Genomic DNA, 26,272 nt, shown 5'->3' on the forward strand with positions numbered 1-26,272 from the left:
GTACAGATTTAGTCAGTGAGTTTTTAATGAGTTTTCAGCACCATGGACAGCGGACGCTCTGAGATTGACACCTGTCAGGCTGCATTTGAGTGTGTGCATGTGTGCGTGCGTGCGTGCGTCCGTGCGTGCGTGCGTGTGTGTGTGTGTGTGTGTGTGTGTGTGTGTGTATGTGTGTGTGCGCGTATGTGTATTTGTTCTTCAGAACAAGTTCGTGAACTGGTTTGTGACTTTATTCTGCTTACTGAGGCATACAGGTTTGCTTGGCTCAATAAAAGTGAGCATTAGTGTGTTATTTGATGGTAGCATGAGGTTTTGTTTGAATGGTAAAATTACTATCATAAGGGCCCGTCGAGAATGCTCCGCCCCCTCTGTACTGAGACCCCCGCTCCGCCTCTGCCTGCAGACCTTATATTTGACTCACCCAACATAGGCTCGTCTCCAACATAACACCTTTGTCCTTCATCAGAATCAGTGGGTGATTTAATTTAGGAGTCATTTCACATATTTTCATTGAAAGGATTCGGCACTCAGCGTTCATTTCTTTTGAATGAAAGTTGACATGAAGCCGAAGATTTTCCGTCTTGACCTCTGCAGACTGCTGGCAGAGGGACAGAGCGGCAGATGAGACCAGCGTCTCCTGCCTCTCAGCTTCCTCCACACCTGCCAAACGTCTGACTTCTGGCAGCCGAAGCCAATTAGTGAGCGTCTATCTGTCGTTTGTGGACTGACGGTTCGCCCACCCACCTCTTCTTTGACATCGTGTCTTCTAAATAGACGGCCTTGATGCCGTGAGGCCCGGGATTCCTCCTGGAGGATTTCAGGCAGAAGCAGCCCGTTCTTCATATTCCTGCTCCGCTCATTAAGGGAGCTCAGCGACTGGCAGCTCCAGCCCGGGAACAACAACCTGTTCTGGATCCAGGCGTCCCGTCAGTGTCATTAAAAGTAAAGATTCCCTCCGTGTAGAGCTGGCGTCTCGGGCATCCGCGGGTCAACAACATTCCTGCAGCTGAATGCAAAACTCACAGGAGTTTTTTTTTTTTTCCCTCATCATTGTTATCAGGATCTGATTTGCATCCATCTCCTCTGACTTTCCTTCACTGTTTCTCAACATGCAGTCCACGAAGCGTGACGATGCTAGTTATCCACCAGTGAAGAGCGCGAAGGTCTTATTTTATCAACAGTGATTGGAATCGAATCATTTCTTGCCTGGCTGGGTTCGATAAATACAGTTTTCTCGCCAACAGTAGCCTCAGAAGGCGAAAAGTTTGCTCTGGTGGAGAAATCAAAGAGTCAGATCAACAGAGTGTGAGTCCTGTGTTTTATTCATAAATGATATTTTATTAAGAAGGAGTCCCGGCTCCTCGTTTGAGGGAAAACTTACGATGCTTCATGCTCGTTTTAAGACGGTGCCGAGTCTGTGTGCGGCTGCTACTGAGGCCTCACCAGCCAACAAAACATCCTCCTCTGGTGTTGATCTGCACTGACACTTTGACGCACTCACTGTGGTCATGACTGAACGGAACGATCAGGATAATAAGTGTCTTTTAAACACATCACTGGAAATGTTGATATAAATATAGATGAAGTGAAGTTATGGGATGGACCAGAGTTCATTTGAACAGCTGCAATACAAGGTAAAAGAAAACATACACTCAGAATCTCTGGCATTGGAGCATCAACTCACACATGATAAAGCCTCATAAACATCTGTACTCTGCTGCGGCTCCACTTTCTGAGCTGAAAGTTGTCCGAGGCTATGAGCAGCTGCAGTAACACAGCGTTCACTTTCTGGAAGTCAGTGAAGAAAATCAAAGCATCTGCAGTGCTCATTCATTGATGTACAGCCAAGGATTTCAACATCCTGCCATAAATAACCAAACTTTACACATTGTGGCTTCATAACACACTGTATGAAGCAGCTTTTATCCTGACTGGACTTTGTCTTTAGGTGTTTCTATTGTCACATTATTTCAAATGCATTACAGCAGACTCCTCAATGGAGTCTAACAGAAGAAAAAAAATGCTGAGTGTGGCTTTGTGCGAGTGAACAAATCAACTTCAAACAGGTGAAATTACATTAAAATCAAGAGAAAAAAAAATGAAATCAGTGTTTTAGATTACATATCCAGCTTTCAGTAATCTCAACTGAGCCATAATTTTCTTGATAAACTTTAAAAAATGTGCTTTTACTGAAGCTTGAGGTGGATTTCTGACATAAAAACAGATGAAAGTCTAGTTTTATTATTTATACACTCGGCTCAGCTCAGCCGTTGCGTTCAGTTGCACCATATCTGCTTGTCACAGAAACAGAGTTAACTCAGCCGAACGCACCTGGACGACCTCTGATTGGTCTGACTTCACTCTGCTCGCCGCCACAACGCCGAGCGTCTCTTGTCCTTCCTACCTGGATGCAGGTGGACGAGAGCAGCGGGGATGGACAGTCAGAGGGACAAGCTTTCAGACGAGGGGGGACGACACTTTTATAGCTGCTTCTAAAAAAAACCCACCCTGAACACACACACTGGGGCGGTGCCACAGCCCCCTCTGCCCTGCCTTCTCTTTCTGTCCCCTCTTGAGAGTGGTTTGGGTGGATTATCTTGCAGTTAAGGACGCAGGATATACGATGGGAATAAGGGAGGCCTTGTGCAGGCAGCGTGACGCTTTAATGTGGTGAGAAACTTTGGGTCAAACTCATTTTAGTCGCGCAGCCACATGCATTTTCAACCTCGCTGGGCCTGATCAGTAAAATTTTCTTGAAATTTAAAGTGTTGCTTTGTTGGTAAAAATGTGTATATTTTCACAAAACCAACCAAGACTAAACAGTTACTATTAAAAACGACAACAATCTCAACATGAAGCCAATTTGAATGAAAACTTCTGGTGCAAAACACAGTGAATAGTAAAAAAAAAAAAAAAAGAAAATTCGTAAAATGCATGTTTTTACAAGCTCACCCTGCCAGCGGGGCTTTCAGGCTAATGCTCGTCTCCCAGCAGTGATTTCAGGCTCTCAGTGTTTGCATGGTGGCTTGTTGGTCCAGATTAGAGCCTCTTGCAGACCAGTTTTGGGCCGCGAGCCTTATGTTGGACACTTCTGATAGGATAGCGCGTCCTCCTACATAAACAAACAGTTCAATGATTTTTGATCCCATTGTGAACCTGAAATGAGCGGGTTTCATGTTTCATGAAGCCTCAGCTCAACACTCTGTGAACATCATGCTCCACCAGAGCAGCAGTGGACTGTGGGAGGTAAATCTATACAGCGGTATTATGTGTGTGTGTGGTCATAATGTTGTGGCCGGCCAGTTACATTGACACAGACATTAAAAACGTGTGTGTTAGAGGATAACCTCTCCTCCTAAAACACACTGTGAAAAATAACCCACATTAATTAAACTGTGGAAATATGAAGAAGGGGGAAATGGGAAGAAGGACAGCGATTCCTCTTCCTCAACATCAACTTTATAATTGAAAAGTAATTAAAGTTTGTTACAAGACACCATCTTGTAACACGCACACAGAAATCACACTCTCTTTTCTCACACACACACACACACACACACATCTCCATAACTTCAGCTGAGCTTATTATTAAAAACAAGTCAGGATTTTCTCATTAATGTGTCTCGGAGTGAGGCGAGGAGAGTTAATCAGAGGAAAGGAACAATTACAAGAACAGAAAAAAAAAAAAAAAAACGTTCTGATGATCTCCACGCAGACTGTTGCCTGTTTTTCTGTGAAGCATTCCATTAAAATCCTTCTTTTTTTAACACTTTTTATTTGGAATCTGTCAGAAATGTGATGCTTGCTGTCTCACTTTTTACAAAAAAAAAAACCAAAAAAAAAACCAGATCCCTTAGATAACAGCGACTGCCTGCAGCTTTAGAAAACCCAATTTATCAGACCTCTCATCGGGTTATAAATCTTAAAGTGCTGAAGCTCAGTCTGTTAATCAGAACCTTCAAACCCAACAGTTGTCTTTCATTAATGTAGCGCCGATCGTAGGAACCACTGAGGAACTGTATTCATGCAGAGTCGCTGCAGTTTAGCCTCCATCCGTCTTCTTCACTCACCGAATCTCCTCCTGGATCTCTGGAGCTGATCTCAGCTCTTTTCTTATTAGGGTCCGACTCCGAGCCCGAGAGGCAACGCACCAAGGGTGTGTGGGACCCTACCGGAATTGCAGGAATTATTATTATTTTCTTCAGAACCTGCCGGCACATTTTTCGGGGGTAAACATTCATAAAAAATTGCAGAATATGGCACATGCATAGATCTTGTGGATGACTTGTTTCATTCTTCTTTACCGCATGTTGCTCTCTGGTGTGGTTTCATCACAAAAATAAGCAACAGCACCCACTAATGGCCGTACATGAGAACTACATCGTTCCAACGGACGCCGTTTTTAAAGCGTTACAGGGTTAAAAATTTAATAGGCAGAAAAACAGACTCCCCTGTTTATTTCTGCTTTCATGATTAGTGACTAGAAGTTACTTCCTATGCATGCTAATCTCAGTTAACAGCGCTATTCCACATCCAGCCACTAGGAGGCGCTTGGCTATACATTCTTGAACCTTCTTCAACTCTCCCATCCTTCAGACCTCTCTGTTACTTCTTCTCGTCCACGCTCAGCGTTCCGCCTCCTCCCCACCTCTTTTATTCATCCGCTCATCTGTTACTGAGTGACGAGAGTGGAGGCCGATCGGGGAGTCCGTTCATGTGGCGAAAGAGTCGGCCTGCGAGGCCGTTTCAGGGCTCCAGGGAGACTTTCATAAAAGCTGTCGGTGAACGCACCGTGCTGGATATTAAACATTAAATATTTATCTCCCAGGTTTGTATTGTGTTTAGCAGGGAGCTGGAAATCTGTCTGAACTTTCAACTTTCATACCGAGACCGAAACTCTGAGTTTTGTTTGTTTTTTTTTCTCTTTCTTCATTCCCTCTGTGGTTCGTTTTGGTTTCACAGCTGAACATGAGAGGTGCAGCAAAATAACAGAGAAGAAGTATTTCCGGACGCTGTTAGTTTTTATTCAGAGGGAAGCACTGAGCAAAAACAAGCGGCAAATAAGAAAATGTTGGTGGCCAGTTCTTCAGATACCTCCTCCGTATTGAATGACCTCTCGCTGAAGGCGGGGGGGGGGGGGGGGGGGGGGGGGGCAACAACATGTGGAGGAGGGGGCAGAAATGGAGAATCACCAAATGGACAGGAAATAAAACTGATCATAAAGCTAACATGTGTATATTATTTACAACTGAAAGATTAGTAACATACCTTTCCATTTCCAACATAACATTCTTCTATCTTCCTCTATCTGTATTTATTTATTTATTTTTTTGTCTAACATGTTAAAATTACTGTGGTCATGAAAATGATGTAAAAGTCTGTCGTCAATGTATGAATCACAAAGAGAAAGTTAGGAAACGACTTCTATCTGTTTTCAATGAAAAGGGAAAACTTCCACGGCGTTTTGAGTTCTGTAAACGGCTCAAGGTGGAACTTTTGGTAAACAGTGTGTAAACGGGGGAAAAGTAAGTTTTCTGAAACGCTGCTACGACTCATGAGCTCCAGTTCTTGTGTAAATGTGCTTTGTAGATGGATATATTATTTACCAATAATATAAAGGGTTATCATCTGAAGTGCAGTGAAACTGAACTCTGGTTGTTTACAGAATTGCAGTAATACCTCATTTGGACACTGGGTGGCAGGAGTGAGTTTTAGCAGCTAAATTCTGCTTCTTCTGTTTCCAGTTGAATCAAAGCAGTGAGGAAGAGGCTCTACGTCTACACCATCAGATCAATAAAACACAATTTGATAAATTATGATTCTTTATTTTTCTTTGTTTTTTTTGTGAAAAACTTGCAGCTTTAAAAATTCATGTTTTGTTGTTGAAACATGAAGAAATGTGATGAAATGCAGAGAAAATAAAATGCAAGATTAAAGTCAGTGCAGAGAGCGAGAACAGCTTTCAGCAGAAAATACAGTCCTACGAGTGACTGACTGAGCTTAAAACCAAGCTGTGTGACAGGACTGTGAGTTTACAGATAAAGGGCCGAGTTTGAATCTCTTTTCTCTGAGAAGTGACGGCTTCATTTCAGTTTGACTTTGAGATTTTTTTATTTATTTTTCAAGCTCATCAATTTTCTTATCAGCTTGAGCTATGTTAATTGTTCTCTTTGTTTAATCAAAACCGGTTTAAAACTCCTGGATTTACTGAACCAGCATGTTTTTGCTGACCCGAGGCCGTGTGCACCCGGGTTTTGTTGATGTTTTGAATTTCACCGGTTTAGTAAAAGCTGGTTCTCACTTCTCCGGTTAGATCCTGCTCTGGATCTCAGCCTCTGGAGATCCACTGGGCCCTGAACGCACCGCGGAGTGGTGAATGTGCTCCAGCGGCCCCAGTCGGAGGGTATATTTAGCCCCGGTGTGATGGCCGCTGTGTGTGGGAGTGTGTGTGTGGGAGTGTGTGGGAGTTCGGCCTGTTATGCAGCCAACCTGTAAATTATGAGGCAGAACATTGTTCACATTATTTGATCGTTTCCAGTTTGTGCAAAACAAAAGCGGCGTTTAATGCTGTTCTCTAAATGAGTTTTAATGCACCTTTAATATTGATGATTGTGCTTTAATAGTGATGGTATTATATATTTACAGCCCATAAAGACTCTCACGCTGTAGGGAAAATGTGTGTGTTTGTGTGTGTGTGGTAGCAGAGATGTTGGTCTGAATGTAACACACAAGATTTTTTTTTTTCTTTTTCTCTAAATCCTGTTCTCTTGTGTTTTTACTTGACATTATTGATCCATTGTTTCCTTCTGATCATGTAAATGATCTCCTCCTCCTGTCTGATTGCTGTTTCCTGATCGTGTGATCGTCGTCACCTGGCGGCCGCACTTTAAATCGCTCATCCTGTGTGTGTGTGTTCTGGTTTCCGGTCCGTCTGTGTTCCTGTGTGTGTCGCGCTCCGGTGGCTCTGTGTGTTTCTGGGTTAACTTTGACCCCCTGATGTAAATTATTTGAATGATAAAGCGAGTGAATCGGTGCCAAAACGGATAATCGATATTTAAAACAGCTTTAAATCTTTTTAAATCAGTTGTTTTAGAAGCAAATGTGATGTAAAAGTTACTGAGACACACTCCACGATGCTGCTGCGGCCGCAGGACGTGAAGCTGAGACGTATTTTCACACCAGAGCCGGTTCGAGGAGGGCTGTGAGGTTTGAGTCCAGCGATAATTGGGCTGCTCTCAGGAACACTCCTGACAGTTTGAGGCCGAACTTTAGTTCCACTTTAAAAGAAATTCATTTGTTGTTTGTTTGTTCTTCTTCTTTGTTTTTGTCCTTCCTGCTGCAGCTTTAATTGCTAATAAAGGGAAACAGAGGAGCCTGAATCAGCCTGGAGCTAATCCCAGCCTCAGTGGAAGGAGGGCGGCCGCCCTGCTCCTGGAGCCATGTTTTAATGCTCCTCTGCTCCAAACAGCTGAATTAAACAACAGATCCGTCTGACAGCGAGCCGATCAGACCGTCAGCTCTGTCGAAAAACATAAAAATCCTTTATTATCGCGTTTTTTTTTATTTTTTGTTTTTTTTTTCCAAATGAGCTGCTGCTGACTCTGCGTCCTCACACACCGTAAAGCCTCTTCCTGCTCCCCTGGTCTGGTCGCCATAGCAACCGGCTGTCAGCACGGTAAACAACCGGTGTGTTCGGTGAGACTTTCTGTCAGCGGCGCTTCTGCTGTTGCTTCCTGTCGACTTGAAGGCCGATTGCCTTTCATCTGCCCCGCTTTTTACAGCAGGCTTCTGTTTCAGAAGGATATTAGAACACACACTCTCAATACACACATTCCCCTGCACCCACACACACACACACACACACACACTCACACACACTCTCTAATGCCGTCAGTGTAGCTTTACTGCACTGCACTGAACCACGCTGGTAAACCTCTGTAGGACTGTATTTACAGGCTGTACTGGTGAATCCAGAGCTGCTGCTGCTGCTGTGGTGCAGTGTGAAGCCTCACATGCTGCAGGTTGTGTCTCTTTACGTGAAACCCACAGCTGTTTGTGGTGCTGTTTGTTCTGAGGGTATAAATTCCCTCCATGCTGCTGCTGCTGCTGAGTCTCCAGCAGAAACTGAAACACAACAGATCAGATAAAGAAGAATAAGCCGCCTTTCATCGCCAGCTCTCAAGAAATCATGTCTGTCCTCTCCTGCTCGGCTCTTTCACGCCTTTACTGACATCTAGTGTTAAAAACTCAAACCTCAGCAGTATATATTTATTTATTTTTCCCACAGAACTATTTCCCTTCAGGTGAAATTCACCGATCACCTGCCTTCTTCCCGTATTTACATTGGAATGTCAGCATTAGAGAGGTCAAACCTGAGTCATGGTGTGTGTGTGTGTGTGTTTAATCTGGTGATTCAGAGTGTGTGTTCTGATTAGATTAAATAAAAAGTGGGAGGAAGAGGACAGAATGTCGGCACACGCTGCAGGCGAAGGCTTGACATTGAATAGATAGGTGCAGAGGACGGAGCCGGACGCCACTCAGAGGATAATTACTGAACCCTGATTCTGTTTCCCTCCTGCCAGCTCTGTCGATGACTTTGAACGAGCGGCAGCGCTAATACGTGAACTAAGATCAGTGTGATCGGCTGTCGGCGACACAGCCAAACAACAAAGCAAAACACCAGACAAATTTAGAGAGAGGAAGATGAACAACTTAGATGTTAAAAGGAGGCAGAAGGATGAAAACCTGAGGATTCTGAGTCTTAAAGAGCAAAGAGAGACAAGAAAGAAACACCAAGAGAGAAACTTAACGAGGGTCAGCTCTACATTTCTCCTCATGAGAGTCTTCATTAGCAGACAGGTTACTCGGTTCAGGGACTGGACAGTCAGAGGGAAGCAGGTTTTCATGGAAATAGGATAAAGCTGTTCGTTTTAAATACAAGGTTAATTAGAGCATTGCTTAAAGCGCTGCAGGTCGAAATGAGGGTTTATTTCTGTGAATCATAAAAAGCTGCTTCAGGGAAACTTAGGTCATGAAAACATCCTGAGAATGAGAATCGTGGCTCATTTTGAAGGTATTTTATTCAAATTATACCAGCGGAAGTGTAAAGTTTATGAGTGGATGATCAGTGAAAGGACAGACCGTTCGACTAGAGAAAACTTTAAGTGTTTCTGTTTTTAGAAACATTTTCACGCTCGTTCACTGAAGCTGAGTTGGCACTGTTACGCCTGAAAAAAAAAACAATACATGTTTAATTATCTTCAGACCAACCGGAGACAAGTTTTACTTGATATTACTTGGAGTAGAGTTTGTGACGCGGTGCTGATGAGCCACAGTCAGTACGGTCGATCAACAAGTGTGAAAACAATTATTTACCGAATCAGGTTGTTTCCACTCTGAGGTCTGTAGTGCGACTGTTGTTCACCAGGTGGCAGCAGTGAGACGTCGCTCCTCACAGTCTTCATGCAGAACAGGTGGGAGAGTGACTCACTGCGTCATCTGGTGGTACAAACTGGTATTACAAGACAAAATGGACAAACTGGATCGTTTAACTTTGGTTGTTGTTTTGTTTTTTTAATTAGCTGTGATTAAAGTTTATAAAATCTTTAACATTTGTAAGCCTGTCTGAGCGTTTCTTTTAATGGAGTCCAAATTAAAGTCATTGTTAAATAAATTGCTTAGTAAAATAAAAAATAATAGTTGACAGAAAAATGCAAATAAATGTAAAAAGCCAAATGTGTTTAAAAGTAAAATAAAAAGAATTTGGTGTTATTTAAATATCAATGTACACATTGATTTTGACTTGTCAATTGAAGCATCAGGGATTTTATTTTGTCATATATTTATTTATCTTCTATTTTTTGTTTTCATCTTGAGTTTGACATAATAAACCAATTTTTGGGTTTTGATTCTGTAATTCATGGTCTGATTCAACAGTAATGGCTGAAATATAAACAGGGAAAACCTTTCTGAAGCCAGTGCCGTTGTGCACCACGGTAAATATTTCTCGTAACTAGAGGCTCAACATGAAAACAACATGGTTTACACAGTTTCTGCCATTTTCAAGTAAATAAACACAGTTTTCAAAACATCGCTGTGTGAAAGCGAAACGATTCCTAAGCAATGATGCAAAGACAGTGTTTGACTTTATATATTGTGGTGTGAGTGAGTGTAAAGCTGATATTAAAAATACGACACACCCATGTGACAAGCAAATGATTGAAATCTGCGAGTCACGTTAACACTCAGCAATGTTTGTTTTCTGGGTTTTCCATCTCATTAATCATTGCTGAATTTATGAACCTTTGACCACAGCAGCTCCTCCTACTGCGCCCCCTATAGGTTACGGCGATACAACACTCCGCTGATGTTCCTGCTCTGCTTCCACAAAATGAGTTTTACCTGCCGAAAGCTCCCAGACCAGGGCTCTGGTGGAGTCAGTACACAAAGTGTTTTATCTTTGTACTCTCTCTCTCTCTCTCTCTTTCTTTTCAATAAAAACTACAGTTTGGAATCTTAAAAAAAACCTTTTAGCTGCTGTTTCTGCAGGGAAGTTAACCGTTTTTCTATCTTACATAATTCAAAGTGAATAAAGGCCATTCGAAAGCAGTAAAGGCCGAAGCAAAACAAAATAAAACACTTTTTTTAGGAGCCATGAACCAGAGAAGATTGCGTCCCCCTCCTGAAACCCGCCGCTCTTCCTTCCTCTTTCTATCGATCCATTTCAAACACAGCTGTCAGATTAACGCGCAGATTCCGCTCTCGTGCCAAATAAACGCACGTGCGCTGTGGGGAACTGTCGCTTCCTGTTGCCTGCTTCCGCACTGTTCTCCTCAGATTTACAGTCAGTCGGTTCAATCCCCTCCAGAGCGCGCGCCAACAAGCTGCCGTCTGTGCGTAAAAGGTGTAGAGGTGCGCATTTCTCCGCAGGCTGAAGCGCGCGTCAAAAGCACCATGTCGCTGCAGCAGATTCGGGACGAAAGGTGAGTTTTCTCTACACCGAAGTGGTTTTCGTGCGCTGTTCTGTAGGGTCCATGCGCCCAAGCTTCAGTCTTTTCTGTCGCACTAAAGAGTGAAGATGATAATACGCGCGTTCTTGACTCACGCACGGTGTTTACATGAGAGTTACGACCTCGCCTTTTGCGAAGAAGATACATTTACCATTTAAGAACTATCTATTTATTACATTTTAAAGTCGATAAAATAAATTCAGCTTTACAAAGATCTCATAAAGTGTTAAAACGGTGAAATTGTCACATATTTCTGCGATATTACGCATAAATGACGCATAAATTAAAACATGTAAAACTTTTTTTACTGCTAATCTTCTCATTAATACCTGAAGTGAAAATGAAAAGTACAGTAACTCAAAGTACTGCAATATTTTAAGATGAGATGGTAATAAAAAAAGATAGTTTTGCTGACCACAGGACAGTTGAAAACTTTAGATTTTTTGTATATAATGTGAGTGCAGAAGAAAATAATTCAGTGATGTTCAGTTTTTACTTCTCATCAAAGTTTATAGTAGAAAGCAGAAGTTATCGGTGAGAAGCTGCAGCTGTTTCGTTGTCATGTACTACATGTTTTTTAAAGGGAAATTCCAGAGAAATCTGATATTCTTACAGACCAGAGGAAGTTTTATCTTCACCTTTTCCCACAGTCTCCTGTCTGTGCACTGAATAACGTTGATCTCCAATCTGTCGTTGCTGCTCAGCGACTTTGATCAGCTCCCTCACAACATCCCGATCACGGCCACCATCGCCGACATCGAGGAAGTCAAGGGCTTCATCGACTACTATGTGAGTCTGAAGGACACGGTCTGAAAACTGAGCGCCCATTCGTCTGTTTTTCCATTAATCTCCGTTTATTTCCGTATTCCAGAGGTTTATAATCGAAGTGAAGACAAAAGGAGGAGGCAAATATCTGATCTACAGGAGGTACCGAGAGTTTTTCAACCTGCACCAGAACCTGGAGGCGAAATACTCCCCCGAAAACCCCGACAGGCCGGGTCCCAACACCTGCAAGCTGCCCTCCATTCCAGGTGTGTGTGGCGCGACGCGATCTGTGTGTGAGTGTGTGTGATTTCAGTCCGGTCAAAGCTCAACTGGCGCTCTGCTACGTCACTGGATTCTTTGGAGTGTGACAGGCGAGCAGATCTCCGGCAGACAAACTATGCGGCCGCTCCCGCTCGCTGACTTCTCATTTCGCTCGCTGGCTTTCTGCCAGCGGCGCCGGTGTGTGATACCAGGTGATCAAAGAGCGGCGGGGGTCACACACACACGCACACACACACATTCACAATGACAGGTTTTTATCTGGGAAAGGTCATTCTTGCAGGCCTCGTATGTTCACAGTTTTGGCAGAAATCAAAACCAAAAGCAATAAATTTACCAGAAACACTTTGAGAACTGCAGCTGCTGTAAGTTAGGGACAAGAGAAACAACACTGTTATGCATTATTAATGCAAAAACACGATCAAATGTTCAGTTGATATAATTTTCCTGAGTCGTCCCAAATAGCTCAGCAGTTTCATCTAATTGATCTTTCAGTTCTTGTCGTTGCTCTACTTGGTCCTACAGCCAAACACAGTCGAGTCTTTTCAGCATCAGCTGAGCTGAATGGGGCTGAACCTCCTCGTTGTTTTCCTGTTTCTCGGTTTTAGTCTTTTTCAGTCAGTCATTGGTCGATGTCTCGTCTGCTGCAGCTGTATGGAGCGTGAGCGGCAGTCTGCAGGCAGCGGGCGCCGCGAACTCTCCCGCTGTGACCTTCACCTTCCAGCTCCTTCGCTCGGCCTCAGGCCTGGCGAGGGGAGCAGGCTGAGTTTGTGGTGACAGCTGGCGGCGTTTCCTCCATCTGGCTGGAAGAAGTGAAACCCGTCTGAACAGCAGCGTGTCGGACGCGATCCGCGATTCACTTTACCGCTCGTCAGATCCCGTTCTGTTTGGCTTAGTGTGCAGACTGTGGCTTTGTCCTCACACTGAGGAGTTCTGGCTTTCTGGATGGAGTCTGCATGTTCTCCCTGTGTGCAGCTGTAGTTGAGCTGTGGTGTGAGTGCCGCGGCGTCGTCCTTATGCAGTCTGACGATTATGAGGATTTTTCTACATCAACATGTTTTCAAACTGCAGAACTGAAACAGACAATAGAAAACGCCTCACACCTCTGCCTCCATTGTTCACTTCTTCCCTCTTCTCGCCTGTAACCATATGAACACGACACACTCCTCCAGCTGAAACAGTCATTACTGATGGAAACATGATACTTTACCAGACGCTGTGATGTTTGAGTGTTCGGAATAAAAATCACACCACTGGTGACTGTGGTTGGTTTGTCGCATGAGGCCAGTTCAGCAGCTGAGATGAGACGGTCCGAAAGGAGCAGATGGACGAGGAGGACAGATGAACGCCACGGGGGAAAACACAGGCCGACTGTGTCCTGCTGAAGGAGGAGGCTTCAGAGTTCGTCTGTTGTGGTGAAGCGTGGTGTTAGAGGAGAACATAAAGATCTTTCTTCTGTAATAACATGATTGAAGCAGTCAAAGTGGAGAAATTATGGATGCTACGCGACGCCAAACGGCAGAATCTAGCGGGGCGGGACGTTTCTGTCTCTTCACACTCGAGGGGAAGAGTTAAAAAATGGTGCTCAATGCAGCTGGAAGCAACACGGTCCTCTGGTCATCCGAACGGGAATACCGCTGTCATCGTGATATTTATGAGCTTCTTTCTCATCTTAGATAAATTATTATTATTTCTACTTTCGCTGTTGCAGAGGAAACCAGCAGTTCCACCCCAGCGAGCAGGAGGGGCTTTAGGAATGTGCTGAGGCACTGCTGCAGGTCACTGTGAGAGTGAAAACTAATAGATGTGAACGACATGAGTGTAAACCTGAGCGCAGCGCCGTGGGTTTATTTCTGCTCCTGCCGGGTTTATTTCGGTTCTGTCCACTTCGCTCTCATTAGTGTTTTTTTAGAGCGCCTTCAGGGGTTCTCTCCACATTTAGCACACAGGTTCATCCGACCTGATTAACTCTGAGGATGAAGGTCAAAGTGTCTCATTAGATCTGAGGCGAGCCTTGTGGGAACATGTGCTTCTGAAGGCCAGGAGGCCCCTGACCTCTTGCTGGTTCCTTCCTCTCGCTGCAGTTTGTCAGAATGCAGTTTTTCTGGTTTCTGGACGCCTTCACCTGTCAGACTGTCTCTGTGTGCATTTTATCGCTGCTCCCGCCCACGGGGGGAGCTATGGAGGTGACACTCGTTCAGAGTGTGAATGACGATGCAGACGAGTCGCAGAGTTTCTCGCCGCCGTCTCCCCGGCCCCGCATCCTTTAACCCTCCCATCCTCCAGCAAGACTTTTTTGTTTCGGATATCTAAGTGTCATTTTATTTAAATGTTTTGACTGTGACTCTCTGCACAGACTTTTCACTGAAATTGGGATTTCTAACCATTGATTTAACAGCTTGCTGATGTGATAAAATGTGAAGCAGAAAAAACAGTGAACGAATTCACCCAAAAAGCTTGAAGAAATAGTAATAAAATGATTAATTTTTTACATTGCCTGACAATGAATGCAGCAAAATCCGAGACTGACTCATAAAAAAGTTTGTATTTGATAAAAAAAATACATGTAAAGACATGTAAAATCTTAATATTTGAAGAAACGATGATCTAAATTACTTTTAAACAGTTAAATTAAAAAACGCGTTTTGAAAACATCACAACACACACAACTACTGACGTCTCTGCTGAATTTGTCCAATTAATAGAGAGTCCAGTATTTCAGAAAGTGGTACACAGGAGACGCTGATAGTCTTAATGTCGGTGATTTTTAGAAACAGCTGTTTTCTCAAAGCATTTAAAGAAAGTGACCTGATATCAGCTCAGTTGTCTTGAGGGTGTCGGTCTTCAAACGGAGCTACACTGAATGTATCTGTGTAATGCAACGTTCCACCAGTAGGTGGTGCAGTCTCCCACTCTGCCATCTTTCCTCATGAGTCACTTCAAAATTAGGAAATAAATAAAAATTGATTGACATAACGTCTCGATGCGTTTTTATTTCAAAGGTGGCCACTTCATGTTCTTTTTATTTGTAGTTTTACATCTTTTTACTGTGGCGAACGATTCATATTACGGTATTCTAGTAGTGTTTTTAGGTTCTGAGCGACTGAAAACAATATTTTTACAGAAACACGAAAACTAGAATGACTTCAGCATTCCTGTATTATAAATGTCAAACTTTTCTGAGAACAAGATGCATTTTAATTTGAAACGTTGCTGCATTAATGGGGCCCGAGACTACATGCAGACTAAAAAGTGAAAGCGATGCTCACTGCTGCCCCCCAATGGACAGACGTCACATAACACTATTCTTTACGCCGAGAGACGTTAAGGCGAGTATTTCTAAAGTCACGTTAAGAAAGACAGGAAACATGAAACTGGAGACGTGGGGAAGTGAGGTGAGTCGTTCAGGTCGGTGGGCCGTTGATAAAGATCAGGCTACAGACAGAGAGGAGGCTTTAAAGAACGAGTGGAAAAGTACTGCAAAAACAAACCCGATCAGACTCAGTGTCAGGCTCGCTTCTTCAAATGCAACATTAATGAAAAGATGCAAATTTATAGTTTCATCAGGACTAATTCTTAGAATTCATGAAAAGTTGAAAAAAACCCTAAAACCCCCAAAACCCTGACATTTCAGCTCCGAGATCATTTGATGTCCAGCCGTCAGTCATGGGCTGCTGCTCAGGACGTTTGTCCTCTCGTCCTCCTCCTCGTCCTCGTCCTCGTCGCTCCAGTTTGATCCAGCTCATTGTTTTCCCAGAAGTCCTCCGTCACTGTCGCTATTGATTATCTCAGACTGGAAACGAACATCTGCTCCAATAAAGCCTGAGGGCTTCAAACGGGGGCCGAGAGCATTGACTGGGGAGCCGTGGAGACGAAGTGGAGTGTGTGTGTGTGTGTGTGTGTGTGTGTGTGTGTGTCTGTAATACCTGACAACAATTCAACGATTGTCTCCCTTTTTAATGTAATAAAGCCAATAATGTTTTAATTTTGCCCATATTCACTGTAATTCAGCCTTTAATGGAGGAATTTGCCAAGATTGTTTTAAGATATTCAAATTATTGTCAAAATAACATTTTTCCATCAATCTGGCCCCGAAACCAGGTATTATATGAAGGAGTAGCATCAAACAGAATCCTTCCAGAATGTAATAATGCAACTGTTTGTTCTTCAGGTTTTGTGCAATTTGCTTAGTTAGGCGGTCTTTATACTCATACATTCAATCAATCAATGTTTCAGCATTTCTGTATTATAAAATGCAGCGCAAAATGCCTTACAGGGTGGAAAATAAAGAAACAGAATGATGCTCCCCACAGCCACCCCTTATATATGCATATAGATAGGCCCGCATGTTAAAAACTAACATAGAACTCAGTTTAAAAGAATTACAAACCAGGTTACATATCTTAATATCAAAATAAAAAATCCTTTTACATCATATAAAAGCCTCTTTAAAAAGGAATGGACTTAAAAGAACATGTTGGATTGAAATATTGAGGAAACACACCGTGAAGCTCTCTCTCTGCTGTGGCTGGAAACATCTGAACTATATTGTTACAACACTGGCATTACATTGTCTTTATTACATTAACATTGGCCAAAACAAAGTTTCCTCCAATTTTAGCATTACTGATTGTTTGTAGGGGCCTTTCCGTGTACAGTTTGCATGTTCTCCCTGTGCACCAGTAGGTTTTCTGGGCTGGATGTTGAAGGAAGTGGTCGGAGCGCCGTGAAGCATGTTTTCCTTTCTCTGCTGCGCTGTTTAAAGATCATTAAATCTCATTCATTTTGCCATTTGAATGGTTTATTCTTCAGCACTTGGGTATCATTAGCTGGATTTACTGTTTTCCCACAAAACTAGAAACCTTTGCGAAGTTTTTCCAGTTTACATTATATTGTTTTTGAACAAACTCTTGTCCTTCGAGTGAGCCGTCACAGCTGAAAGTGGACCCGGAGCGCCTCACGGTGGTGGAAACAGTTGAGAAGTGGACTGCTGCGTTTAGCAGATCCGTTCTGGACCCGGAGGCCTGAAGCTCCTTGCTATATCAGGAAAGTTCTACTTTCCCACAAACTCTGATTTAGCATCTGCCACCGAGGAGTCTGCTGGATAATATTAGATGTGATGGGTTTAATTGCAGTGCCAGATCTCATCAAGATGAGAAGGGAATAAGAAAGACAGAGGGTGGGAGGAGGAGGGAGGGGGGTAGGGATAGAAAAAGAAATCATGGGAAGTATATACATCTAAAACTGATTTTTTTTTTAGCATAAAGAAGTCATGTAAGTGCCTCATCCTGACAGTCTGTGCTTGAAATTCAGCTGCCCTCACATTTTACACCGCTCTTATTATCTGGCTTGATCTTGAATGATGTTTTTGACACATTGATGTTTCATATCATGATATATCTGAGGTCAGAAGAGTGTTTGTCCTGCAGGAGGTGTGTGGAAACACACGTGTGAGTAAACGAGTGAGTTTGAGTGAGTAATCGCTCCGCCTGGACGAAGCGGGCGAGGCTCATTAGGACTGTGCTAAATCTGATGGAACGGCAGCGCCGGGCGGTTTGGATGGATGGCCGGGGCCTGATTTAGAGCGCTGGCCGTCTGCGCCGTGCCTCATCGCGGCGATATGTTTGGTGAAGAACATCCAGATCTGTAGATCTCATCGCCGTTTGGCAGGACTGTCATTTTCAGCTGTTCGGCGGAATGTGTGACGGAGGACTGATGCTGTCTTGTATTTTAATTTCTTGATCAAAATGTGTTCGTCTGTGCAGGAAAAATCTTCATTGGGAACAAACAGGAGATCGCAGAGAGCAGAATCCCTGAGCTCAACACGTACATGAAGGTAAAGGCATTTCCCTCTCGCTCCTCTTCCTCGCTGCGAGCTCGGTGCAGGATTCTTGGCGTGCCGGTGGTCCGGAGCCCACAGCAGGGCGGGCTGAGCGGCTGTAGGTGGATGAGCAGCGACTCGGCTGTTTGAGCAGCAGTTTGCAGATGTAGGCGTCGCCGCTCTCCTCTCTGCTCGGCCCTGAGCCCACATCGCGTCTGAACAACTGCAGTTTTGGGACTTTTGACATGTTTCACCCCGGAAAACACGATTTCTCTGCTTCCTACGTGGCTCCCTCTCTTCGCCTCACTCTCCTGCCTCCGTCAGGCTCACCCCCCCCCTGCTCCTCCCCTGCTCCGTCCGTCACACGCCTCCTGTCTCCTCTCCTGTCTCCCAGAGGCTGCTGGGCCTGCCCGCATGGCTGCTGCTGGACGACAGCCTCCGGATGTTCTTCTACCAGACCGAGCAGGACAGCGAGCACCAGCCCCGAGCGCTGCGGCGGCTCCGCCCTCGAACCCGCAAAGTGTGAGTCCCGCTACACCCCCACCCCCGCCCCGCCCGACAGCGCCGTGTGAACGAGGAACATTCCTGAAACAACGGAAACGGGGCCTTCTTGTCTTGAAGGAGCCGCATCCTGCTTTTCCGTGTCTTTCAAAGTCATCTTGTGTCAATAACAAACCAGTTCAGCACCACGGAGTGCTTTTATATATCATGAAATATTAGTAATTCTGTATGCAATGGAGCTCAAAATGAATATTCATATAGATCACTCAAATACGCATGAATGAAGAAAAACATGTACTTAACTGAAGTTTTTATGATTCAATCACACACTAACAATGTGAAAAGCTCGTAAAAGTCAGTTTTTCTTTAATCCCACTAGTTCGTTTGGTAACTTGACCCTTTGTCAGCTGCATCAGGATGATATGATGATGATATTATTGGTCGTTCGCCGCTACCACTGCTCTCTGATGTGAACGTGAACAGAGGTAGATTTAAGAAACACCTGGTTTGAGATGAAAAGCTCTGCGTCACTGTGGATGACAGTTACTGTTCATGACCAGAGTCAGTAGGATGAAGGTGAAGCTCCAAAACCACCAACTCAGATATTCTCATCAAGATGTTCTGACAGTATTAGCAGCTCAGGAGGAATCTCTCTGATACGCAGAGCGCAGATTATTGTGTGATACAGGTACGCACCGTAATCTTAATTATATTTAATGATTCCCCTCGGGGAGGATCAAACAGGAACTCTGCTGCCTTTAATAACGTCTCCTTCGCTCTGCTGTTATCTGCTCAAACCGATCACTGACGGTCACAAATTAATTAACACAGAGAGGAAATTGAACGGATCCCGGGATGGAGATTTGTGCTCTCCTGATTTCATTTTTTTTGCTGCTGTGTTTTCAGTTTTGCGTGATTGGAAAACACAAGTAGAGAATCATGTTGGAGTAGAAGCGGTGTGAAGGAGGAGGGAAGGCTATCTTTGTCTCAGCTGCAAACTTGGCTCAGACCCACAAATTGTTCAGTATTCACTCCAAGAAGAGTGTGTGTGTGTGTGTGTGTGTGTGTGTGTGTGTGTGTGTGTGTGTGTGTGTGTGTGTGGGAGTTCAGCTGACCACATGTACACACTGCATGTGATTTTTGCTTATGCAAGCATTTCCGCCCTCCGGAGCAGCACCCGGTGAGGACTGCAGCCTTCAGTGCAGAGGTCACCGCCAAGGTCACAGAGAGTTTCAACAGTAAATCTGAATCACCTGCGCTGTGTTAAAATCTCATGACCCTCTGAGAAATGAGTCTTACTGTCTTCTTCTTCCTCTGAATCTCTGCTTTAGGATGCTGGTGCATCTTACCAGAACAAATCATATCAGGTTCTGTGATCTTTTCCTGATTGCTCTGATCAATATAGAGTGTTAGGATCCTCCTCCACGCTCCAGTCAGCTGTAACCTTTACGCTGTAAATCACCATTTACTTTCAGTTTCAACATTCTGGCTTTGTTCCCTGACGAGCGATCTGTCCCTCAGATACCGCCGTTAATCTCCCCGTCCGTAAAACACTGATGGAATCTGTCAACACTGAAATCGTTTCAATCGCTGGAAACAGAATCGTCGACCTCTCCTAATGTCTCTGATTCAACTTCAGATGAATGGCGCTCGAGTCTTTGTTTCCAGCTCAGAATCAAGACGATCCTCTGCACTGATCGGCGTCATTATTCAGCGTAAAAGTGAGAAAATTGCTGTTTGGAAGAAGAAAAGAACTATTAAGCCAGATAGTAGAAGAAAATGACTCATTTTACACCTGAAGCGTCTTCAAGGTTCCCTTCTTTTCACAATAGCGAAGGGAAGGAGAGGAGATGGGAGCGCTGTGCCAGGCGCAGTCATGCTGCTGGGCTGCTTTTCATTTTACTTGCAGAAGTGACAGGTTGCACTCAGAGGGTTAGGATGTCATCCGCCACCATCAACTGAAGATGTGTTTAGTCGTAGCAGGAAAACTGTTTCATGTCTGCGACATCACCAAACCGTTAGCTAGTCCCAGAAAGAGGAAGTCGGTGTGTGTCTGGTGACCAGACCAGACCAGTCGAGCCAGGAGACGTCGGCCGGGCGGCGAGCTGGAAGTGACGGCGGGAGCGGCTGCCATGTAGAATCACCGGGATGTATGGAGACACTTGTTAGTCAGCCGGTAACTCAGACGTCTTCCAGATGAGTCACCGTTCTGCCTGAACGACGGCGGTTATTTCAACATGACTTCCTTCACACGGCTCCTCGCTGAGTTTTACGATGCTCCAAAACCGAAGGATTATTTATTTTGGTTTGTCTTTTAAACCATATGTTTATCTGGACTGACACATTTATATCAAACTGACTCATCAATACATGAATGATCCCTGACGGCCGGACATTCCTGAGCTGAGGCTTTGATTGTTCTTCGCCGAGAAGAATCTGCTGTAAACATTCAATCCAGCGAGTTCAGGGATTCCTCCGGACAGGGAGACGCTGGATTGTTATTCAGGGAGAATCTGGACGGGAGTCACGATACTCTCGATAAAAAACACTCTTACTGTCTGTATTTTCTACTGGTGCTTGTGAAGAAGAACTATTATGTGGTGTGTCTGCTGTTTCCATGGAGACGGAGTCTGAGTGTTGTCAAAAACTTCCCGTTTGGGGGAAAAGAAAGGGAAAAAAAATGAAATTGTTTGTGTTTTCACATGAAAACATTGTGCAAACAGGGTGTTCTTATTAAATCTAGGTGTGTGAGACTCAGAATAATGAGTTTCAGAGGTGAAGCGGCAGCTTGTTGCTCGTCCTCGCGGTTGTAGTTTTGTGACATGCAGCTTCTGGGTCGGCGGTGGCCTTCCAGCCCGGGATCGGGTGATACGGAGTTGTGACTTCCCATCGCCGCCTGAGCGACTCACATCTCGTCCTGATGAAGATAAGGGGAAAATATTTCCCCCTCGCGTTCATGGATGGATGAATCGGGGCAGTGCAGGCGGGATGCCGGCATGTGAGGAGAATCCATGGAGGCTCATTACCCTGCTCTACGGTCTACTTCCTCCTTCATAATGCCTCCTCTGATTGGCCCATTTCCTGGAGGCCAGGTTGCTAAAGAGGTAGTCTCCCAACAGGAAATTATGCAAAGTTACAATCTCAATACTTCCTCTGCTCTTGTTTCTGATGAGCGTGGATCAGTCGTGGGTTGAGAAATGTGACATTTGACCTTTCATTTCATGCTGGCGTTGTTTTGGAAACCAGCCGTCACAGAGTTTGCGGTATTTAAGGTTAAAAAACAAACTGTTGTTTCAGTAGTTTCCATGCATTATTGCAGCTGAAGCAGCTGTGATTCAACTGATTGCATCAAGTTAATTGACTGTAAGCTTCATAATAACTCTGTTTGAGGAAGTGTATCTTTCAATCACATCCATCAGAAGCACTGGAAGAGCAGCCACCATCCCTCATCCTGCACTGAGAGAAATTATCAATGTGCCTTTTAATCCTCTGGTGTTGATTTGAACGAATAGCTTTGTCTCCAATGCAGACGCTACTGTGCTGTTTCCATGGTCAGGCTCCGACTCGGGGGCTCCAGGGCTCTTAGCCCCGCCCCTCCATGTGTGATCCATCACTGCAGATCTTTATTAGAACGTTCTCGTCTCCTGAGCTGAAAATGGGATCAGGTTGATTGATACGTTCACCTCAGAGGAAAAGTACTCCTGAAGTTTGATGAATTAAAGATCTCCTGTGCTCACGCTTCACAGCTGATGTGAGTTAAAAAGTGTCATAAAATGGAAATTTAGCCCGAATCTCCAGTCGAGTCTGGATCAAGGACAGACTAAAGGTGCTGTTCGTTGATTCCGGTCGTGGCTGAGAATGTATAACCAAGCTAAACCGAGGCCTCGTTTAAACATTTTCAAGTGAAAATGTAAAATATTCCATAAACGATAGTCGAATGTTGTGTTCTCACCGTCGGAAATATCTATTTTACAAAGCAACGTTTCAGACTTGATGTAATTCCATCTTGTTCCTGCTGAAACTGATCTCCACTCCTTCTCTTCCCTCTTCAGGAAAACAGTGAAATCCCCGAAGATGGACCTCCTCTCCTCTCCCAGGGCTGAGGTGTGTGTGTGTGTGTGTGTGTGTGTGTGCTTCTTTTTGTTGTTGTTGCTCTGGTTACCGTTGCCATGGACACCCACAGGGTAACAACCACGCGCGCTGCACCGCGTCACCCCGAGAAACGCCACATGACTGCGGCTCGTGACACACAGCGTCTCCCCGACGTGACGATCAATGCAGATGATCTGTTTGTTTTTTCCTCCTTGTGGCTCCATCGATAGTTTCCGCCTTGCTTCACTTCTTTTCCTAATTTCTGGATCTCTGTCTCTCCCTCCGCTGCCTCCATCCTCGTTTCACCATCGTCTCTTCTTCATCCGCCTCACTCGACTCTTTCCAAGGCTGCCTCCGTCTCTCGTTCTCAGCTCGTCTCATCTCTATTCCCGTGTTGTTTTACACTCTCTTTGCGTTCTGCGGGGTTTTGAGGCTGCGTCTCAGGTGCGGTCTTGAGGCAGGTGTGAATGCGGTCCGGTCAGACGATAATGCGGAGACGACCTTCCAATTAAATCCTCCTCCGAGACGTGAAATAGCCTTTCTATCTGCACGGTCAGCACCGTCCTAACCTGGCGTTTTTCATGCATACGTGATGGAAATACGGCCTGAGATTCCTCTGAAATCAGTAGGTTTAATTCTCTGCTTGTGGCCACAGGGAAGAAGTCACAAGCACAACAATCAACTAACTAAATGAGGAAAAACAACAAAGTCACAAGTGGCATGAATCAGGGGCGAGAGAAAGAGCACTGTTAGAACAAACCCTGAAGCTCTAAGACGTTACCGTCATTTACTGGAGAGTTTGTTATTATGGTGCAAAAATAGACCTGAAAGCAGCTGTGATGAAATCTGGTGGGGAAACTTCTTCCTCTTAGAAAATCCCTTGAACTGTCGCTCACTGTCCTCACTTCCTGACAAAAGAGGGAAGAAGTTCTTCTCTCCAAGACGATGCGAGAGACAAACATGCTCGAGCTCAGCAGGAGCGCAAAATGTTATTTTTATACTCAATCAAGCGTCTGATCAGATGTTTTTGGTCGTGGGATGGGATGGTTTACGGTGCGTTTATGTCTGTGCACGGAAAAAATTAGTGCAACTTATGTTTAATCCTCTTCATGTTGCATGTTTACTTATAGTCTAGAAAATACAGTATATTCTTTTAAAGCTTTAAAAAGGAGATTTTTTTAGTTTCATTTTTCTGAAATTTGCAGTTTTTTGAATGACTTTATGCATCATATGTGTCTGAGGAGACGATGGAAAATGTCACTGGAAACACTTCTACCGTGCATGAACGCCACGACCAGATCATAGAAACGGCCCGTTTCCACCTGCATGTAGACTCAAAGCGATCAGTTTTACTGTCATTTAAAGGAACAAAGCAAAACGAAAGCTGAAGAAAACCCAGATTTCATCCATGTGACTTCTACCTTGTTATCTCTTCATTTTGAATATACTGTTCAAAGCCGAATTATTCTAGTTGCCTGATATGAAACTTGATGAATTTGAAATAACTTTGCAAGTCAAATTGTAATCGAGCTGTTTTTCACGCACTGCGTTTCTTACTCTTTACAACGTTCCAAATCGTGGTCGTTCTGGTTGTTAGAGAGAAGTAGGAATATCTGCTGGAGCAGCAGTTATTGATGATTCAGGCAGTGGACAGAAACCAACAATCGTTTGAAATGTAAGAAACTTGCAGGTTTTTTTTTTTCTGTGTTTCTGTAGCTTGTAAAGCAGACAGGTGATGATAGGATTTTGGTGTGTGTGTGTGTGTGTGTGTGTGTGTGTGTGTGTGTGTGTGTGTGTGTGTGTGTGTGTGTGTGTCATAACTGTGTCTATATCTGAATAGATTGTGTAATTTTAGACCAGCTGTGTTCATTTAATATTTAACCTGTATCAAAGATGGTACAGATTTAGCCAGTGAGTTTTTTATCTGAGTTTTCAGCACCATGGACAGCGGACGCTCTGAGATGGACACCTGTCAGGCTGCATTTGTATATGTGTGTGTGTGTGTGTGTGTGTGAGTGTGTGTGTGTGTGTGTGTGTGTGTGTGTGTGTGTGTGTGTGTGTGTGTGTGTGTGTGTGCAGGTCTGCACATTACACAGCAGTGATCTGAGTCCATATCTGTCTGCAGGTGAAGTGTTTATTTGTGTAGTTGTTGAACCGTGTGCTCTTAAAAAACATTTAACTTTTCCTAACCTTTCTCCAAACACACACACAAACTGCACACACACACACACACACACACACACACACACACACACACACACACACACACACACACACACACACTGCACACCTCAGTGGTCTTTTATTGCCAAGCTGAGAGCAGTAACTTGGTTTTACACTCTCTCGCTCTCGCCTTTCCTCGCCGTCTCCCACACAGGAGTAAAACTCCGCTGCGCTCCACTCATGCAGCCGTCAGCCTACTCAACGTTTATTTTTGCTCTCTCTCTCTCTCTCTCTCTCTCTCTCTCTCTCTCTCTCTCTCTCTCTCGTTTTCTCTCCGGGCTCGGAATAAAAAAGACGTTTGCGTGCACGTGCGTGCGTGCATGTGCTGCTCGGCACGTGAAGGTGGCCGATAGCCCCGATGGTTCTGTCATGGCGGAGCCGGAGGAGCGTTCAGCGCTTCGCTCCGCTCCACCTGGGACGAGCTCGGGCTTCGGCCCAAGCAGCAGGATGACTAACGGGCGACGGCCGCCGCGCGGCCAGCTTCAAACAAGGTCAACGGGACAGGCTGCTGCCGGTTAGCAGGACTTCGCCGGAGGGCCGCTGCGTCTGACAGGAGGAATTAGAGCGAGGTGAAAGCAGAACCCCACAGAGGTAGAAACTGAAAACCAGGCAGGTCCTAATCCAGCCCGATCCAGCCGTTAAAGCAGGAATCAGATGCCGCTTTAGATAAAGACTCACCTTGGTGAGAAAAAAGAGACATGGAGCTGATCCTGGACTGCGGGACGTCTCTGAGCGTCTCTCACAGCTCCGGAGGTTAATGCCCCACACGGCGTTTTCAGCTGAAAACCGAGACCCTTCAGTGTGTTTTGTGCGTCTGTTTCCACGGCAACGATGCTGGAAGCCGCCGAAAACGCAACTTTTTGAAAACATCTCTCAAGGTGGAAGCTTTTAGAAACGCGCCGTCTCCACGGAAACAGAGGAAGATGCAACTTTCCTGAAACGCTGCCCCTGCATCACGTCGGACGTTCCTCTGCTCTCTTGACGCCGCCTGCGTCGTTTTTAACGTTTCTGCCATTTCTGTGTTGAACGGACATCGTTTTCAAAACGCTGAAGTGTAAAAGTTAAACTTTTCTGAAACGAAAACTCAAACGGAGCGTTTTCACTCAAAATGTCGCTCAAATAAATGGGGTTTATTTGTGTCGTTGCATTAGATTCCCTCAGTGGAAAGGTTTATCTGCTCATTCAGAAAAAGAGTGTGATGCTCATTAAACTCAAACTGCTGTGATTTCCTCTACACTCCTTTATTTTTGATTGAATTTCAACTTTTTTCTAGATAACGCAGCGTTTATAACATCGTTCATTGACGGGTGCTGTTTGGAGGCTTGCACTTGTGAAAACTGTAGTGATCTTTTGATCCAGGTCCACCTCTTACTGACTATAACATGAAGTTCTAAAGTGAGAAAACTTTTTTGTTTTGATTATATAATCCATTTTTTTTTTACCCTTTTTTAACTCCAGCATTCATGAAGCAGCACTAACCACGCTGTTAACTGACAATACAGAAGCAAGAAGTTCAAAGTTGAGACACAGAAGGCTGCAGTTGGGAGAACAGTCCTGAATGGTTCAGTCAGGACGGCAGAAC

At 44.5% G+C, this 26,272-nt stretch overlaps 2 protein-coding genes across 2 annotated transcripts in view; one reads left to right on the forward strand and one right to left on the reverse strand.

Moving 5' to 3' along the window:
• LOC115390510 (parvalbumin-7-like) overlaps positions 1-26,272 on the reverse strand; it is a 35,150-nt gene that overhangs the window by 2,869 nt on the left and 6,009 nt on the right. The window lies entirely within an intron of this gene.
• The window catches only part of ncf4 (neutrophil cytosolic factor 4), a 30,383-nt gene continuing 14,969 nt past the window's right edge, over positions 10,859-26,272 (forward strand). The window contains exons 1-6 of the mRNA XM_030094406.1: positions 10,859-10,982; positions 11,714-11,798; positions 11,881-12,040; positions 17,819-17,889; positions 18,269-18,396; positions 22,428-22,479. Coding sequence (XP_029950266.1) covers positions 10,954-10,982; positions 11,714-11,798; positions 11,881-12,040; positions 17,819-17,889; positions 18,269-18,396; positions 22,428-22,479 — 525 coding nt within the window. The 5' untranslated portion in view covers positions 10,859-10,953. The remainder of the gene's footprint in view (positions 10,983-11,713; positions 11,799-11,880; positions 12,041-17,818; positions 17,890-18,268; positions 18,397-22,427; positions 22,480-26,272) is intronic.

This window comes from Salarias fasciatus, chromosome 6, assembly GCF_902148845.1.
Source record: "Salarias fasciatus chromosome 6, fSalaFa1.1, whole genome shotgun sequence".
Taxonomy (NCBI): Eukaryota; Metazoa; Chordata; class Actinopteri; order Blenniiformes; family Blenniidae; genus Salarias; species Salarias fasciatus.